General features: G+C 42.8%; 1 protein-coding gene across 1 annotated transcript in view; it reads left to right on the top strand.

Moving 5' to 3' along the window:
• LOC126919439 (retinal homeobox protein Rx1-like) overlaps positions 1-14396 on the top strand; it is a 44586-nt gene extending 30190 nt beyond the window's left edge. The window contains exons 3-5 of the mRNA XM_050728755.1: positions 10658-10755; positions 11145-11323; positions 11891-14396. Coding sequence (XP_050584712.1) covers positions 10658-10755; positions 11145-11323; positions 11891-12054 — 441 coding nt within the window. The 3' untranslated portion in view covers positions 12055-14396. The remainder of the gene's footprint in view (positions 1-10657; positions 10756-11144; positions 11324-11890) is intronic.
• Positions 14397-19031: the final 4635 nt, after the last annotated feature.

Genomic DNA, 19031 nt, shown 5'->3' with positions numbered 1-19031 from the left:
AATCGAATTACGAAGCCCATTGTCGGGCTCAGGTACAAACGTATTCAATTCCACTGGTTGCTGCTTCCCCTCCCCCTCTTTGCCCCCTTCTCCCTCCTCCTCCTCCTCCTCCTCCTCCTCTTTCTCTATCCCCCCCTTTCCTCGCCTTCATTGGCTCGTCTCCTTTTTTTCCGGAGTGGTTTAAGATCGAATTTCTTGCCGCTGCATGCGCGGCTCTCCACGGATCTCCGGGACACCGGCGCATAGATGCAAAATGCAACGGTGAGGGGATCCCTTACAAAGGCAGAACCGAGCCACTCTCTCCGACGGGGATGAATGTCACTTCGTGAAAATATATCCGTTTCAAGAGTTCGAGATTCCTGGCCGTGAACGTCCTAACGTGGATCGCCAGGTAGGCAGCCGAGACTCGAGAAGAACGATGAATGCGCAACCTGGAAATCGCGCCCCTGAGGGATTAGTAACAGTAAACTGTCCCGTGATCCGCCTCGTATCCGTCGATTTCCTTGAATCGTTCGAACGATCGGCTAGAGATAAACGATCCGAGTAGCCTTCGTTTTCTTAAACGAAGAAAACTTTGTTCTCCGAAGAGAGATAATAGAGCGGTGTTTGCACAACAAAAGGGAATTTAGAACGATGCTTTTGGATAAAAATTAATCTCTCTCGAATATTATTGGCACTGTAGATTTTTATAGACATTTGTATTTATATGGACATAATTGAAAGAATGAAAGCTAGTTCTCCTCTTTAAATATCCGTAATGAGTGCCGATAAATATCGTTATAAAAAAAGGCAGTCGGAAAGAATTTAAATCTGATTAATTATTTCTCGTAGATTCATTACAATTACGAGAATAATAAAATAATTTCGTATTTATAAGTAAAATCGTATACCATCGTATGATAATAAGGGAATATTCTCTGAGCGAGCGGAATATTCTTCTTACCTCTGTGCCTTCTCAAATGTTATTTCATTCATATTTTTCTAAATAGATGACCCACAATCTTATTTACATATTATACATATACGTGTGTATATATATAGACACACTAACAATTTAACGAGAACTAAATTTTGTATAAAAACTAGGATATGATCATAGTCTGATTTAAATCCCCGGGAGTGTATACATACTCGTTTAGCGAAAACAGTCGAGTAAGAACTGTTGGTCAGTGCAAAGGGCACGGTAAATTATCAATTCTGCGATCCCGTTCAATTAACCCCATTCGAGGGCCGCAAGAGGTTCGTTTGATCGAGATATCGCGCGGCCCTTTAACGAGTAACCGATGTCAAACGCAGCCAGAGACAAGGAGGAAGGAAAGGGAAGCTGGTGGGTCACTCGCCGGGGAATACACCGAATTCGAGATATATCCAGTAGAACTAACTATTAATTTGGTTCCCAGGCGGTAGTAGGAGGGCTGACTGGCTCTTCAAGGGTGAAACAGAGAGATGAAGGGGGAGCGAGTGAGATAGGAATCTCTATGAAACGAGGAAGGAGAAGAGAAGGGTAGAAAGCAGGACTAGAAAAGCCTACGGGGCAACGGATTACTGTGTAGGGCCTACGGATCCTCTCCCCTTTCACCTTTTCCCTCCGTTACTCATCTCCTGGTCGACGTGGCTGGCCCGTGAAGTTAATAATCATCAAAAGTCACAGTGTTTGTCGAGGGCGGCCGCCCTTTGTGCGCCCACGCGTGCTCCTGACGCTAATATGACTCCAGCCGGGCTTTATTACGAGTTATTAGAGTTATTACATCGGCGACGGATTTTCACGTGCAGCCACGCTGCACCCGGCTGCACAAGAGTTCCTTTATTCAGCCCGTTCTCGCGGTTTTTCCACTTTTTTGCTCCGTTCTCCGCTTCCAATTATCGTAATCGGGGGTGGTTCACCGGTTGGTAACCGTTAATTTCCTTTGTAGTCGCGTTGACAGCGATATTTTTCGCAAACTCCTGCGAACCAACGAATGGTAGGTGCGATTTTTGAAAACTTGTCCGCCATTAACCTGGAAAATTGATATTTTCTACTCTACATTTCGCATATTTTCTACATAAACGTTACAAAATTACAACGATGCAGCATCCTGTTACTCATTTGTGTCGTATATGAACGATCGTATTCCTTTCTTTATGCAATTTTCCATTCAAAAATAAAGGGAGAAGAAAGAATAAGAATGGTAAACAGACATTGTGATCGTCGGTTCTCCGTAATGGCGGCGAAACGATCCAACGTGCGCGTGCAGCCATCGAGAAAATTCCAAGTCTTTGGGTGTATCCAGTAAAAAGGAGAGAAGTCGGTCTGGTGTCGGGGTTACGAGCATATTGCTTGGTAAATAGGTTCGCGGACAAAGGGTGCATTCAGTTGAATCCGATTCCGCGGCTGGCAAGCGAGAAAGGGAGTCCACGGCGGGACAATGAACGCGCGGTGTCAAAATACGAGGGCCATAAGGCTAATTTGCCGAATTTCTGCGGGGCTCATTCACGCGATACACCCTCGTGATTAGGTCGGAGTCTGGCGCGGCCCGTTGTCTCGGTCACCTCGCATTGTGACCGACTTTTTAAAACGAGACCACGAGGCTGATGACAGCCGGAGTTCCGCCGTCGGATAAAGGATCCTTGGCTTTGATTTCGCCGCGATTCGACTGCGGTTCAAACGGCCCGGATAACTCGGAGGATGGTTAATTAACGAGAACGTTGATAGCTGTGCTTGTGCCGGATGTTCGGTGGTTTCTGTAAACTCGAACGAAAGAAGTGTGTCGATTGTGAATGTAAGAATTACATTCGTCTGGGGACGATTAAATTGTGGAGATTTGATTAGAGGGAAAGAACTTAATACAGGCAGTGATATTTAGATAGCAGATCTTGGTGAAATTTCCTGGAATCCATTTAATCCTTACCAAATTTTTTAACACGATTTAAATCGATTTATGAAATTCAATACATACTTATTAATCTATTATGCTTCTATTACAATTCTTGTAAATAGTTCCAACAAACTTTTGGTAAGTGTATTAAGTCTTTTGGAACGAGTACAAAATCCTGATCGATGAATGTTCTCTTATTCGTATGAAACCAGTTTTAATATTTATAACCGTCGGAATATCGTTATTTATGAATATCTTAAGAAAATGAATAATACGAACGAGAATACTATTATGTGTCAACTAATGTGGAACATATAGTGTAATTACTAAAGCGTAATTCTATTTTGTAGTATGTAAATGTAATGATTAAAAGGTTACCTGTATTGATCGAAGTAACGTGTATACAGATGCTTAACACACTATTGGCAGAATCGATTTGTATTTTCTTAAGGAGAAAAGCTGCAGAATTTTCACAAGTTCTTTGAACTATTTTTGCCTCGGTAACGGCCAGCCCCTGTATTCTGCGTTCGATTTAAACCCCTCTTTCTTTCGACGTCGACAGGGTTTTAATAAGAAGGATCGAATTTCAGGGCATGATTCGTGTTCTTGACACTTCCGTGTTTCTCCGATCATTGAGAAAGTCGATCGTTCATAATCCTCGAGCGAAAAAATGAAGGAAAGGAATGCATACGAAGGAAAGAAAGGAAAAGGAAACGTTCAGCAAGCCCCTTGCACGTAATTGCCAGTATATTATTCTCATTGGCTCGCACGGTTTCCTCTTCCTTTAGAATTATACCAGCATTTGCCTTCACTTTCCGTCCTTCTATATTTAGATTAACTGCAATCTAATAATCCTTTGTTATCTGAAAAGACCGCGTCCTCTCGGGGCGTATTAATAACATTTATTCTCGGTACTTGACTCGCCATTAAAAAGATAGAAGAACCAACTGCGCAAATGGCGCGGAACGGGTCGCAAATAGAATAGGAAAGCAAAGTAGGACAATTTTAAGCGCATCGATTAAGCGACTGTTTAACCGCGATTAATATCGTTTTGGTACTTTACATAATCGTGTCTCCCCTTTATCCTCTCTCTCTCTCTCTCTCTCTTTCTCTCTCTTTCTCTCTCTTTCTCTCTCTTTACAATTAATCAAATAACCAGAATATTCGTTTATTTATTTTTGAGCTTGTCTCGATAAATACCAGCGAACAGTGTAAGCAAACACGACTCTCCAGCATTTAACTCAACTTTAGCGTGGAATATACACATACAAAAAGTTTGTTGCAATTTTCTGTAAGAATTATAAATAAAAATATGATAGATTAACAATTGTAGTTTAAAATCCATAGGTTATATCCTCTTGATTCAAATACTGTTGAAAAATTTCAGATGAATGGGATATAGGAAATTCCAAGAAATCTCTAAAATTTCTAAAATCTCTAAAATCTCAAAATTCCTATGTTTCTCTCTATATTTTTATAATATCACGTGCTAAATTTCTATTTGTTTTTTTTTTCATATTTTAACGTCGAGACTTATGCAAAAATTTCAAACTTTTTTATGCATATGTTGGATAGCTGCAGCATTTTGATCGCCTACGTGTAGGTTAAATATCGAATTCTCATTGTATTTCTTACCATGAAATCAAGAAATATATCCACATAATTTCTAGAACGAATTTCTAGAACGAGTTTCATCATCGATTGACTTCCTGACAAAAACGATCCTCGATGATCTGCCTTGAAAAGAAACGCACAACAAGGCTCATTGTTCGGCAACGGGTGTGTACAAGGATCCTCTCGACGACGAGCGAACGATCCGATGCCTTCGTATCCGTCGTTGTCGTACATGGAACCGTTTAGCCTCATTGTAGAAGTGAAATCGCCTCGTGTTTGGGATGTTATTTGTAGCACATTAGTATTGTATCGCAGTACGCTGGGGTTAGACCGGGGCGTTGGAGTGTTTAAGGGTGATTACACGCAACGACAGGGGTGGCTTTATTGGAGGAGTTTCCCAGTGACGCTCATCCTTTACCCTAACACGTTTACCTTCAAATTCCAAACCCTCTCTACCTAAACAAAAATCTCTGTCCTATTTACATCTAAATAAATTCTGCTCTCTCAGAGATCAAATTGATTAACTCCACTTTTTATCAATTACTTAGTTTCGTTATATAAGTGCACGATTAACATTCAATTCTCAAGGGACGAATAACTTATTTGCGTCGCATGAATATGACACACGATTTAGAATTGATAAATTTCAAAAGAAATCAGTGAGAATGGTGTTTATATTTTTCAATTTCTGGAGTTGATCAATTTGGTTGCCGAACAGCTCGTACGTAAAACGTATATATTCAGCTTAAAACATAAAATCTGCGAATTAGAAATCGATCGGAGGCAAAAGGTATTCGCGTTGGATAACGAGAAAGAAATATAGGCGATGATCGGGATGGCCGTGGAAATAGGCGGAAAATCACGTGGAAAATCAAAACGTTTAGGAAAGTCGGACCGATCGGCGAACCAGCTCGTTCCGTTTAACTAGAAACTGACCACCCTCCACCCGGTGGAATTGATTTAACTCGCACGCTGCACGAGTCACGCCGCATCGTCAATTATCCTCGAACGTATCCGCAGTGCGGGTGCATAGGCGACCAGGCTGTGCGCTGGCCCTTTCTGCTCAGCACGCTTCTGTCGCGGCCTTCGACTCGAATCGAAATGAGAACGACTGTATAGAATTGAATTTGCACGACAGTTTGACAGGGCCTCGAAGGAGAAGGGGGAAATAGTATAGGACTATAGGGTAGAGGAGGAGAGTGGTTTTCTGGGAGGGGGGGGGGGTATAAAAAGCACGCTGAATAATAGACTCCAACCCTCTCCAAACATCTCCCTTCTCTATGCATACCACGGTCACGGTACCTTGGACCGGAATCTAGCCTTATATTCGAAACGTGTCCGCCTCCCGTCTATCCCTTTCCTGTGTCGCGCTACGTTCACGATAGAGCTTTGATAAACTTGTAATATACTCGAAGGAGAAATAAATGATATCCAACGTATGTTTCTTGCATTTGGAAACACCGGTCCGTTTTACAGCACCTGCGGTAGGGAGAATGTATTGTTTGTGTGAATCTTTCTTGAATCTAGAACGCGCTTGATGAGGTATAATTCTATTGCAAAATAGAGCATTGTCTTTAGTTAGAATTTTTGTCTAGGATATATAATTACATATTCACGTACAAGATCTACATTATTACTGCGATAATCGTTTTAACCGTATATCCTACGACACTTTAGAAAGTTTAAAAAATCAATGATTATTTTCGTTGTTAAATATATCGACATGTGTAGATTGCCAAAGACCGGAAACAAAACCGTTTTCTTTATAATAATAATTTGTTTACCATTGTGCGAAGACAGTTTATTCGACGAATATAGCGAAGATAACCGCGTATCTAGCTTACGACTCGCATGAAACTGTCGTGACGTGAAATATACATATTGAGCATAGAAGGAGGAAAGCGATGACATTACGATTATGCATCTTGCGCTAAATAAAGCTGTATAAGTCATTCGTCCACAAAAAGTTGAATACCTTGAACGTTGGATCCTAGATCCAACTATGTGTTAAAGTTGAAAAATTTCGAAAAAGCGACATCGATTAATCGAACTTTCGCGAGCTTCCTGTAGAGAACTATGTAGAAGGTGCGACGGAAAATAATAGAAAATTGCAACTTAAAGAGCAAACGCGAAACCGCGAACGCGTGAAACATACGCCGACAACTCTTCGAGTTCGCAACTCCTTCGGCAAACTTAAGGCCACCATAGTAGTCGAACAATAGGTGAAATCTGTTAATACCAGCACGAACGACAATGAGTTCGACGTGGCGTGAGAGGCTCTCGAATACCTTTTCACCGGCGCTAATCCGAAATCGTGGATCGTCGGCAAGGATAAAGCGATCATCGTCCCGGAACGATGCGCTCTCGAACTTGGCGGGATGATTGGGAATAGCTAGGATAAGGAAGGGGGGATGAAAGAAATGGCAACAACCGGATGAAAAAGTGATTTTTGCCGCGATACGCGGCTCTCGGCGAGCTAGTCTCGTCACCGTATAGCGATAGTGATCGACGAAAGCTGTTACGCGGCCGCCTGAATGACGTTAACGTCGATATTTCCCTGTAAACGACCACTCTGTTAGCTTCTTTTCTGCCCGAAACCGGGGACCGAGATTTTCCGGGTCCAACTGCAAAGCGCGCCAACCTAGCAAAGTGGTTTTCTGTCGAAAGTAACGGGGCTTGGCGTGAACGTGATTTCGGCCGCGTTTCGAGCGTAACCAGCGCGCGAAATGGAAGGGAAAATCGTTAACGAAAATCGTGCAACCGTTACCTCTCTGCAGCCATCGTAGTGTATTACATCTCAGCTATGTGTGCGTGTTGTTCCATCATTTCTTTTTTATCGTTACGACGCTCGGTTCTTGATAGTGCAGAATATTGTAATTTTTTATAGTTAAAAGCTATGTATGTATTCCTTTTTATTTGATGTTTCGGTTAATATCTCAGTTGATGTCTTTACCAACAAAAATACTTTATTATATCTTATTTCGAAAAAAAAAATTTGTTTCGCCTGCCAAATATTACAACGTGTATGCCACTGTATGGATGTTTCATATATTATATATCTTTGCTCCTTCGAATTTCGCGCGAGTGCATGAAAAGTCGCGATCTATTTATGGAAGGTAATCGTACCGTGATACGTAAATATTGTATGTGCATCGGGTTTTTTAAAGTAATTAAAAACGGAGCGATCGATATTTTTTTCCATCTTCTAAAAATGTTCCAAAAAATATGTCACTATTCGCAGTAAAAGTTTGTTGTCAATAAAGTGTTTAAAATACTAGATGCACGTGTAACAAGTAATCGAAGAAATTTGAAATTATCGACAGCTACCAAACCCGAAAAAGCAGCTTTTTCCGTGCAGAATCCGTTGTCGTGGATGCTGTAGGAGGAGCATCCCGCGGGCAGACCGCGTTCACGCAGGCAAACGCAACGTGCAATTTTAATCTCGAAATTACTTCCATTTTATTCCAATTTTCTTGCATTTAAATCGTCTAAGCGAGTTTACCTTGGCAATATCATTGCCGAGGAGCGTCGCTCTGCATCGAGAAGGTGGTGGGTGGGTGAATGGATGGATGGATGGATGGATGGATGGCTCGGCTGACTGGCCGAGAAAGAAGAAAGCCGAAGGATGAGGAGCGAAACGTAGAAGGTGGGCGGAGAATGATGGGTCGGAGATGGAGAAGATGGAAGTACCTACTCTAATAAATTTACGACCTAAAATGGTTAAGCCGCGTTAGCCCTGTTCTTTATATTTCCGCGAGAGAGGAACGAGAGCGATAGAGAAACACAGTAAGAAAGGACAGACGAAGCATTCCGGCCACCAACGAGCAACTCACCTTCCTTCTGCAGAGAAGGGAAGAGAGAAGGAGGGTACGATTCTTATATACACGACGGGCGTCGTTGTTCGAGGGGGTGGAGACCGAGAGAAAGATGGATATATAGCGAAACAAAGAGAGAAAACAAGACGGTGGAAGGATGAAAGACGGGAAGAAGTGGATATATAAGAGATACGAAGGGAAATTCGCTTATTTTCCCATCATTTCGACGTGGCATCTTGTCCATGGCGTTTCCTCATCTACGGAGCCAGGAAAGAAAATTGCTTCTCGTCCTCGAGAGTGGAATATCGCCCTGATGAGCCCGGGAATGCCTCGATATCCGTTCCCCTCCGCCCCTTTAACATTGCTGTTTTACCAGAGTTATCCCGTTAACACGGATGCTCTCGTTCCTTCCGTATTTTTAGCCGTTTCTCTTTCGTCACGATCGTTTGCTACGACGACGACGACGACGACGACGACGACGACGACGACGACGACGACGACGACGACGACGACGACGATGATGACGACGGGACATTCAATTTATTCGTTATTTGTTATTCGAACGCGACACTTCTCCTCGTTGCAACGAAACGGTATGTGGAAGGAGTGAAGTAGATTGAGAAAGAGAGAGTAAAGATAGTAGAGAGATGACGAGAGAATTCAGGGAGTTAAACGGGAAATTATGAAGTGAATTACACAATAAAACGAGATAGAGATAGATAGATAGATAGATAGATAGATAGATAGATAGAGAGAGAGAGAGAGAGAGAGAGAGAGAGAGAAATGGTACGGTATCGTCTAGGTCGACGTGGAACGACGACGACGACGAGATAGGATATATTATAGTTTGCGTGGAGACGCACGCGCGTTTCTTCATGGCCCACCGGAGACGAGCAGGATATTCGTTGCGACGGAAGTCTTGCTGGGAAATCGGATTTCAGGACCTGCAGATTCCCGCGCCAATCCGATTGGTTTATTCGTTGTATCCAAACGCGCCGATGGAAGCCGACGGTTGTGTAAACGATCGGAATTTCTCGAAAATGAAACTCAATAAGTGTTGTTCGAGAGGAACACGGTTTCGGATACTCGACGTTTCTCGCGTCTCTCGAATTCCAAAACAAATTTATCCACGTTTCTGCGTAAATTTCGAAAAAGCTACAAGTGTTACACCACTTTGCTTTAGTCCTTAAATCTTGTATTTCGATGCTTATTCGGTCAATTATTTGTTCATACTCAACGAGCGCGAACGCACGAGCATGGCAATGTACGCAAACGTGACGATGCGATTTCACAGAGTAGAGCCAAAAAAGGATGTCCATACCGATCGTTCGCATCGACGTTTCCCTCTCTCCTCCTCTTCGTCTTCCTCTTGAAATTTACTCTCTCTCTCTCTCGCTCTCGTACATTCGTCACGGATCAAAACGGAATAGGGGGTATCGGCGTGTCTCTGCGGCACTGAATAATTCATAAGGCGAGAAGCCAGCAGCCGATACTTATCGCGATAGACTTTAGCGGGCTGCCAACAGCAGCCATGTTACAATAAAGAAATCAACATGGCCGACCGTCCTTTTCGTTCCCTCCTCGGGTGTCAGGAGTGCCGCGTTTCTTCTCTCCTGCCCTTCTTTCGGTCCACCTTGGGATCGGTGAGAGCGCCGTCACGTCGCTCACTTTCGATTTCGCCCCGCACAGTTACCCTCGTTACTCTCTTGATGTCGAAGAAGGGTGGTCCCCGCGCGGATTCTTCTCACCCTACGACCTCTCTTCTTACCTCCTTTTCTTGGCCCGTGCTGCCTCCAGGGGTGGACCGCCCCGCCCAGAGACATTTCTCCGCAACTCTCGTTTCCCATTTCTGAGCGAGCAAGACAGCCAACTCGAAGAAACGAATGCCACGGATAGGGTGGATGAATGAGACTAAGAAAGACAGAAGATTAGGGTGAGAAGGTAAGAGCGAGAAAGAGAGTTCTTTAAGAATAGGAATCGGAGAAAGAGGATAAGAGAGCTTTGCTAGCCACTTTTCTCGCCTGCACGGTATCGCGAATCGCCAAAGGAACTCCATTTTCTGGCTACTCTTGCTCGCGGCTTGTCTTCTCCTTTCGAAGCTCTTCGTAAAGCTCCTAACGTTCGATTCTTGTAAGAAGAATTTTTCGAACTACTAACTTCACGATGAACTTGCTGCTTTTCACGTAGCTGCTCTCTGTTTCTCACGGTAAGATCGTGCGATTCGAATGCATGACTTTCCGTCGAAAGTTACACGAATGGCGAATGTAACCTCGCTTCGCTATATTGCCACGAAACCGAACGTTTTCGCGATCTACTTCTGCATTTAGCGTGTAGTACATATATGATAAATGGTTGTGTGTTTTTGTGTTTCAGGTGTGGTTTCAGAATAGGCGAGCAAAATGGCGTAGACAGGAGAAGATGGAAGCCGCGAGACTCGGCCTCAGCGAATACCATCATCCAGCCAATATGAGGTAACGTTTCAACGATTGTATATTGATTGATTTATTATAGCATTAATTTAGATATTCCCGGGTAATATATGTATACGTATAATTATGTATATATAAAGTAATAATTAATCTAAATGTTCTTCAATTCTTTTTCTTTTTTCCTTTTTTTTTTTTTTTACCAAGTTTTTCAAAATAATATTTCTCTTTGCTTAAGATTTAAATCGAACGTATCGATTAAATTGCGACGGCGCTGTTGTTTATACTATACCGCAAAAATAATGAAACGGATAGGAAATGTATTTCGTACGTATTTAACATTGTGGAAGCATGACAAGCATATCTGGGTTAATGTACGTATGTATAAATTCGCGAATAAACGTATCGATTGAAATATATCGTTTTCGTTGCAGAAACGTAGCTGGCCCGGCTTTGGGTCTACCGGGAGATCCTTGGCTCACTCCTCCAGGTCTATTAAGCGCTCTTCCTGGCTTTCTGGCTGCACCTCACACAGGATATCCCAGTTATCTAACGTCTCCGAGACGACTGCCGTCACCGCCAAACGTTGGAGCCGTTGGAAGCGCAGTCCCAGGTAAAATTATTATTCCAACGATATTTTCTGAAATTGCTATAGAAACTTACTTGGGAACCTACTAAACGTTGCTGCACAGTTTTTGAGAAATTCCAAAATTGAATCCCTTAACCTACGATTTACGTTCGAGAATTTTGGGCCGAAAACGTAAACAAGCTCGCGCAGCCTTCGGGCCATTCGCACGAATATTTACCTATATACGTAATATTTACGATTTAATATTTACGTTTGGTCCGATCATCGTAATACGGGCTATGCTCATAGTTGTAGGTCAAGGGATTAAGGTCCTAAATTCTAAGCAACGACATTCTATAACTTGAAACCGTTGATCATCGAATTATGTATTATCAAAATCGATTCAAGATCTCAACTTCGATACTAAAATTTCCGTCTGTGATGCAAGAATTCGTGTATTCTGTACTTATCGTTGCATAAAGTTCTATCGATCCGGCTTCGTTTGAAACGAAAATATGAACTGGTTTTTACTACTGATAGTATTTATTATAATTTATAATGATATTAATCGAATGCCAGACACGAAAGAAAAATGATTTTCTCGGTTGACAGGTACCCTAAGCGGTGGAATGACGAGCATAGGAAGCGGAGGTCACGTTGCAGCAGCGCCGCCGAGTCCTCCAGGGCACGATCCGCGCACAACGAGCATCCAGGCTCTAAGAATGCGAGCTAAGGAGCACGTCGAGAGCATTACCAAAGGATTGCAAATGGTCTGAAGTTTAACGTACGACCCAGGAAGGCAGTATAAATCTAAGTACAGGCTGGCCGTGGCCACGCTTCTAACACCGCGGGCGTGACGAGAAGCGAAACTACCGCTTTCTCTACGACTGGACCCTTCCAGAACGAAGGAACTGTCCGGTAACAGGCAGACGGATCGACAAATACGTTCCTCTCGTCCCTCTTTCTACGGTCGGTGAACGACTTCATGAACTGGTCGTTTTTATCCCGACGTTGAAGCCGTTTTATCGGTTATCGAATACGCCGAAGAGTACAAGAGCGAATAACGTTCGCCGAGAGAAAGGGACGATTAACGCGTTCGAGTACTAATTTTCAGTGGTAATCGAGAACGAGAGGAGGGCGAGGCTGGTCTTTCTCTCGTTGGGCCAAGTTATTAGCCTAGCTGATTGATAAATCAAATTTGTTATATCGTTCTTTGATACGGGACGATGGAGCCGTTCGTTCGAGTACCCTCGGCGATGACAGATAAAAAGCAGGAAGAAGAGAAGTTTGATTATCGAAAAGTATCGAGCTCGAATGTCCCGTTCCATTGGATGGTCGGTTTTTTGGTACCGTGTATGAACTAGTTGTGGATTATAGTGCAATAAACGAGAAAAGTAAAAGGTTCAGAGACTTTTCGTAGTGCGTTGCGGATGGAGAATAGCTGTAAGATGCAAAGACGATTCGTTTCAGTTAGCTCGAGAACCACGAAGGATCCCTTCCCTTAACTTCCTGAACGATACGAACTCAGTAAGTAATATATTAAGTATAATTTTAAACGATGTTAAACAAACGATGTTAGAATCGAACCGTGTGGACAAAAGTTTTATTTTGCGCGCGTTCTGTGATGCGATTGACGATCTGCGACGTTCAAACGATACATATGTATAGATTCGTGACGTAAAAATTGAAGCCACGAGTTACAATAAGAACGTAGACACGTACTTTCGACTGGAAATTAAATGCTCCCGAAATTTAGAACACGATTCCGAAATCTACATTTATTACGCTCGTGTTGTAAATTTAATCGTTAACAAAAATTTCGGTCGAAAGATTATATCCGGTTTGCAAACCACTACGATACAAAACTTCGAGCTTCGCAGTCTCAAAGTAACAATCATCGAAAGCTATGAATCAAAAGCTGAAAATCAACCCGGTGGAAACCGGTTAATTTAAACAAAATGTACTTAAAATCCTTTAAATTTCCATCTCGATCATAACGATGGTGTCGCGAAAATCGAAAATGTCGCTTCGAATCAGGCGTTCGAAGTACGTTTCCTGGGATTACGGAATATTATTAGAACAAGACGAATCACGCGAGCGGAGTGGGAATTGCTCGAGTTGATTCAGTGGGCGTTCAAATATGCAAAATGGCTACGCCGTCGAAATGAATCGGTGCAAACCGCGAAGGGTCAGTGGCCCGTGCCAGTCGAAGCGATCGTTTCCTGGTGTAAACTGGTCTTGTATCGAAAATGCGATTAGCATAATTGTTTGATAATCACGTACCTCGGATAGAACGAGCGCGAAACGAGCGTTGACAAGACTAAAAAATATTTGCTATTTTACGAACGACACTTGCCACTCATTCGAAGCGTAGATGAGAGACCATGAGAAATTGAGCGAACAACAGCTAAGATAAATAGCTCGCGTGAACGATCGTTCGATTAATTATCGAATGAACGTAAAGCGTCGAGTGTCTTGTTTTCAACGAGGCGAGATTCTTCCAAAATTTGTTAGCGAGCCGCTCGATCGAAACAGATCGGGTTATTGCGGCGAACCCTCACAGACTAGATCGATATTTCTTGTAGCATAGAGATTCGAAAAGATCCGGAGTGAGGTGACGCATTTTGACATAAACAATATTCTGCAGTATTAATACGTTAAGGCGAAGAATTGTGCATATAGTTACGTAATAAACGATTACGGTATGCAGATACGATCATCTTGGAAGGGGACTGGCTAGATCTACGTTGGAATCGAACGGCTTGATCGGAGAAAGAAACGTGAAAGTGGCTTTAGTACCAATTTTATGTTAATATATAGAAAATGAATTTCTGTAGATACAGAAATCGTTGTCTTTTAAATATTACAACTTCTATAACTCGTCGCCTATTTCCTTTATTTCAATGAAATACATAAATATCGTTTTATCCATCAAACTACTTGATTCCAAAACGAAGTGTTCACGTAACGATGATTCGTCTGCCAGTCAGCTTCCATGAAGCGGCATCAGAAAACTAAGTAGAGGGTGAAGAGAGAACGTAGACAGTTACCCACCCCCGAATGTCTATTTGTATATATACCTGCTCGTGATGAAATAAAATTTGATGTACATATTTAATCATACCACACGTTTGTTTGAACAGACGTTTCCTCCCCATTGGCTCCGCGAGAGCGGAAAACCACCGAGCATCGAGGAAATTCGCTTGGGTCACGATGAAATTGCACGTTTTTGCGAGAACCCTTGATGAAATGTCCTTTTTCCCTTCTGTCTGTATCGGCTTCTTTTTTTCGAGCGCATCGATCGACCGGTTTCGTCCCGTTCTCCTTTTTCTGCGCCTCCTCTAAGGGACTCGTCCCTCTGATCGATCGTTTCGTTCGATAGACACGCGTTAATAACGCACAAAGAAAAAAGGCGGAACGATTTTCAGAGAGGAGGGGAAAGGGAGGAAAGAGGAGCCACGGATTTTTAATTGTTCCGCGCGCGGCCGCGCGTATTTGTTAAAGAATTAGCATTTCAAAGAACGATTTCAATTAAGGCTTAATTAATTTCGCGGAGAATGCCGGGACAAGTTGGCGCCGCGCGCCTCATTGTTCGTCTTACTTTCGACTTAATTGAAATCGAAGAACCGCCCTGGTGAATTCTAGCAGCTGAAACGTTTTCGTGAAAGAGTATAAAAACTAATCGAGAGAATCATTAAAAATCACTGTACGAACGTTTCGATTATTATAGTTAGTAATGGGTGTTGACAGTTAAATGCATATAGAAAAATAACATTTCGTTTCGTTGATCAAAACGCTTTGGATTTGGAAATCAATCGAGTAATATTTTTTTATCCAGAAGAAACAGGAAAATTTATAAGGAAATCAAATTATCGAAAATTTAACAAAGAAAAGAATTCGAACATAAACCTCTGAAAACAGCGGTAAATTGCTATTTGACGTCTCCAATTAATAAACTAACGAAACCAAGTCCGCTCTGGCCACCTAAAAATCGAAAGCGTGATCTCGACAGTATTCTGAAACCACCAGCGGGGTAGAATCATAATCGAAAAACGCGTCTACCACCCCGTAACTCATCTATCGTGCGCAGGGGCTACAAAGGATCAATCCGCTTCTACAAAAACAAAAAGGGCGAAAAATATAATAGAAAACAAAAAAGTGAGAGCGGAAAATCTGAAAAACTGCATAAATCAGCGGGCGGCGCGAGGTGGTGAGACGCGGCTCTGGCTGGTTACCTTTTTCGAGGGTGACTGGGGAAAAAAGCGAGGGCGGGCGCGGTGACGGGGCGTGAAAGGATTCGACGTTAACAGCACCAACAACGCCGGCTCGCTGAAACAATGGTGCTGAATGGTCCCTGAACGATTAGGTATTCCAATCGTCGCGTTAGGGGTCGCTGTGAAGTGCGGCGGCAGCAGGGGGGGAGAGAGAGAGAGAGAGAGAGAGAGGGGGGGGGAGAGAGAGAGGGAGAAAGAGTGAAAGAGAGAGGGCGGCTGGAAAGGGGACGGCGGTAAGAGGGTGGCAGAACTCGCCCAATAAAATGGTAATTCCTGTTTGCAGAAGTTAACCATGCGAGCGAGCCTGGAGATTCGAGTCCATGCGTACTCCCTAACTCCAAAGACTAATAATACTCTCGGGGCCGAGAAGTGAGCTACCGACAGTGATATAGTTGTACGGAAGAAACACCGTGAAATCGCGTACGTCCGCGTCATCTGGAATCTCTTTTCGGGATCTTTCGTTGGAAATTTCAAAGTGTATGTGTATCACGCGAATGAAAAATTAGGGGATGCGACGCGGTGGAAAAATTAAGGAATGAATTGAGAGAGACGGCAAACAGTGACTTTAGATTGAAAAGACAAGATAGGGGAAAATAGTATTTTCAGTTCCGTCTGTTTTTCAGGCTGAGACAATGGACAAACAAATAACAATTGTGATTACAATACGTGATTTTCTTAACTTGCTCGACTACATTGAGTATTTGTTTAAAAAATCTAACAGTTAAAATGAATTCCTTTTGTAGAATTTGATCATTCTTGCACAGTTATTTACGACTAAACAACACTAGTGAATAATGTAAATGATATAAATATTAATGACAAGATACAAGCTCTACGATTTTCGAAATAATTTTCTAAAATTTCTAAAATTTCTCCAAAAATTTGATTTGTTTATTATGTAACTTGTTTTTATGCGATTAATCACCACTAATATTTAAATTATAGCTTGCGACTCGAGTATTTCGCTAATAACATTACTTGGATTATGCAAAGAGACGATAGGCTGAAAAATGTTTTAAGGACGTGAATCATCAATAATTGTTTATGTAAGTAGAACAAGTTAAACGTGTCAGCCACTTGCCGTCTCATAATAATGACACTGGAATTAGAGTCCCGTTTAGAACACAAATTTTGCCAGAAGTTCATGAAGAATTATTTGCTCTTTGATCGCATCGTAACCAAGAAACCTGCGTGGTAATTGATTTATCTTGGAGGTCATCGGTCGGTAATACGTATATATCGTGTTAAGAGACATCGTCGAGATTGGAGGCGGCAGTCTCTACGGCAATCTTTTAAGGGCTGAAATTGGCACGGAAATCGTGGCTTTATTAAATTTGTTTAGGGACAGGTAAGGGTATAGGTAGGAGGGGTTAGGTGAGTCAGTTGAAAGAGCGAGCTGGCGAGGAGGACCTAGATTCTGGGCGAACCGTCCTCGTCTGTCTAATATTGCTCGATGCCTAGCCTGCCTAACCTTATTGCCTCGACAAAGTAAAGAACCGACAAGGGACTCGAATAAGACCAGTTTAGGGCCAAGCAGATCAATGAAACACCAAACCAACGGGGCGGAATGCGCAAACAGTCCCGAAGACAATTCGGTGGCTACGATGGAAATGGATACCAAGCCGTCGAGAATGTTGGACTAACATTTCACATCGTCCTGAGTTTAGCTCGGAGCTTGCAGATCTGATTTTCTAAAATGTTGTTTGTTACGATTCTTTGCCAGCGACTAAAGCAAATTATAATCGAGATAGAATTATTATCGAGATCGAATTATTACGATCGAAGCGGAATAAGTGAGATTTAAGATACATGTCTAATGTTTGATAATAAAGATAATATTGGGAAAGTGTAGAGTCGTATTTTCGATCTCTAAAACGTGAGAAACGAATTCTAAACTTTGGTATCTTCGATAAATATTCCCCCCCCCCCCTTCCCCTCCCCTCCCCTGCCCCCGTCTCCCGGCACCCGTGGCATTTGTCAGGCAGACAAGAAGAAAGAAGCGGAGCAGTAGATAAGAAACACGGACAGAGAGGTGAGGAAGGTTTCAGCTGGTCGTTTCGGGGCCGCGACCATTTAGCGTTATTAATTAGAGCCAAAGTCATTCTAAGTTGGCAAGTACATAAGCCGAAATAATATTTGCACGGGCGTTCATTAGACGTGGCAGAGGACACGAGATGGCGCCGCAAACGGGTTGGATTCTCATTAAAATAACCTTGCCTTTCCTTTTCGCCGCCCTCCCCTCCACAGCTCGTCCTTCTGCGCGGCGGCAGCCTACCTCGTTCGTGGCACCGACCAAAAAGAGAGCGACAGAGACGCCAGAGAAACAAAAAGAGGAACAGAAGCGGAAAGAATAAAACGACAAAAGGAGGGGATGAACAAAGTGAACGAGCCAGCCACCCGACTACCCCTTCCCCGTTTCTCTGCTGTCTTTCTCTGTGTCTCCATTTTTCCTCCGTTTTCCCTTCTCGTCGTTATTTAGCGAAACGAAGACAGCGCAGGAAGGAGAAAGAACAGAGGTTGGAAGGGGTGAACGAGCGGCTGAAGTGGGGAGAATGAGTTACGGGGTAGTTTGGCTACCACTAGGTAACTTAAATGAAAGTCGCGGTTACCCCCTTAACGCGAAAATACGCTCAGGGAAAATTTCGTTTTTTCACCCTGATTAATGTAATACCCGACGTTGTTGCTGCCGCTGCTGGCCACGCTAATTGGTCATTCTCTCGCTCACCTTTGATTTTCCTGCTGCTTGTAGCTTCGCCACCACCTGCGGCTGAACACAACCTAACACGTACATCGTCGTCGTGTCCGTTCGTTCCATGTTGCGCCTCCTCTTCTCGCTCCGTCGCGAGAGACTGAAAATAAATTTTCCTCGCATGGCGGATTAAAAAGGTAGTGGCGCGCGAATCTGCGTCTGAAGGAACCGTATTGCGGGCTGAGTTTTCGCGGAAATTTCCCATGCAGAACTGTGCGCGAGAAAGTTCAGACGAGTTTCGCAAACGGCGCGACGGAGAAGAGGCAGCTTTATCAGCCTTCGATTTAAACGAGGATGACTTTCAGCTACCACGCCGTTTCCTATTGTCCTCCTTATTTTGCTTTTCTTCTAGTATCGATCGTGTTTTATTCATTCGGAATGTAAAAAGTCCTTTGCTACCAAACAAGTACAAAGCAATAGCAAACGAAAGTGTAGGTTAATCGCGACACTCGGAAGTTTTCTGAAAATTTCTATATTTTAGTGTCGGAATGGGTACGTGATTAGAGATAAATTTCCTCCGAATCTGATGCAGATTCAATCACTTCGGTTATTCGGAAGTTGAACCGATCAACTCCATTTTCCGAAAACTTCTCGACTTCTTTAAACTCTATGGAACTGATGTTCAAAGTCTCTGTAATCAAACTAATTGATTTGATATTTTGAAGCTATCCTAATTTGACTACGAGAATACAAGATTGCAAATATATTTTTTAGAAATCAAGAGACTAAA

This window comes from Bombus affinis, chromosome 8 (assembly GCF_024516045.1).
Source record: "Bombus affinis isolate iyBomAffi1 chromosome 8, iyBomAffi1.2, whole genome shotgun sequence".
Classification (NCBI taxonomy): Eukaryota; Metazoa; Arthropoda; class Insecta; order Hymenoptera; family Apidae; genus Bombus; species Bombus affinis.
The sequence above is the reverse complement of the archived record's forward strand: the minus strand, read 5'-3'. Positions and strand labels throughout refer to the sequence as shown.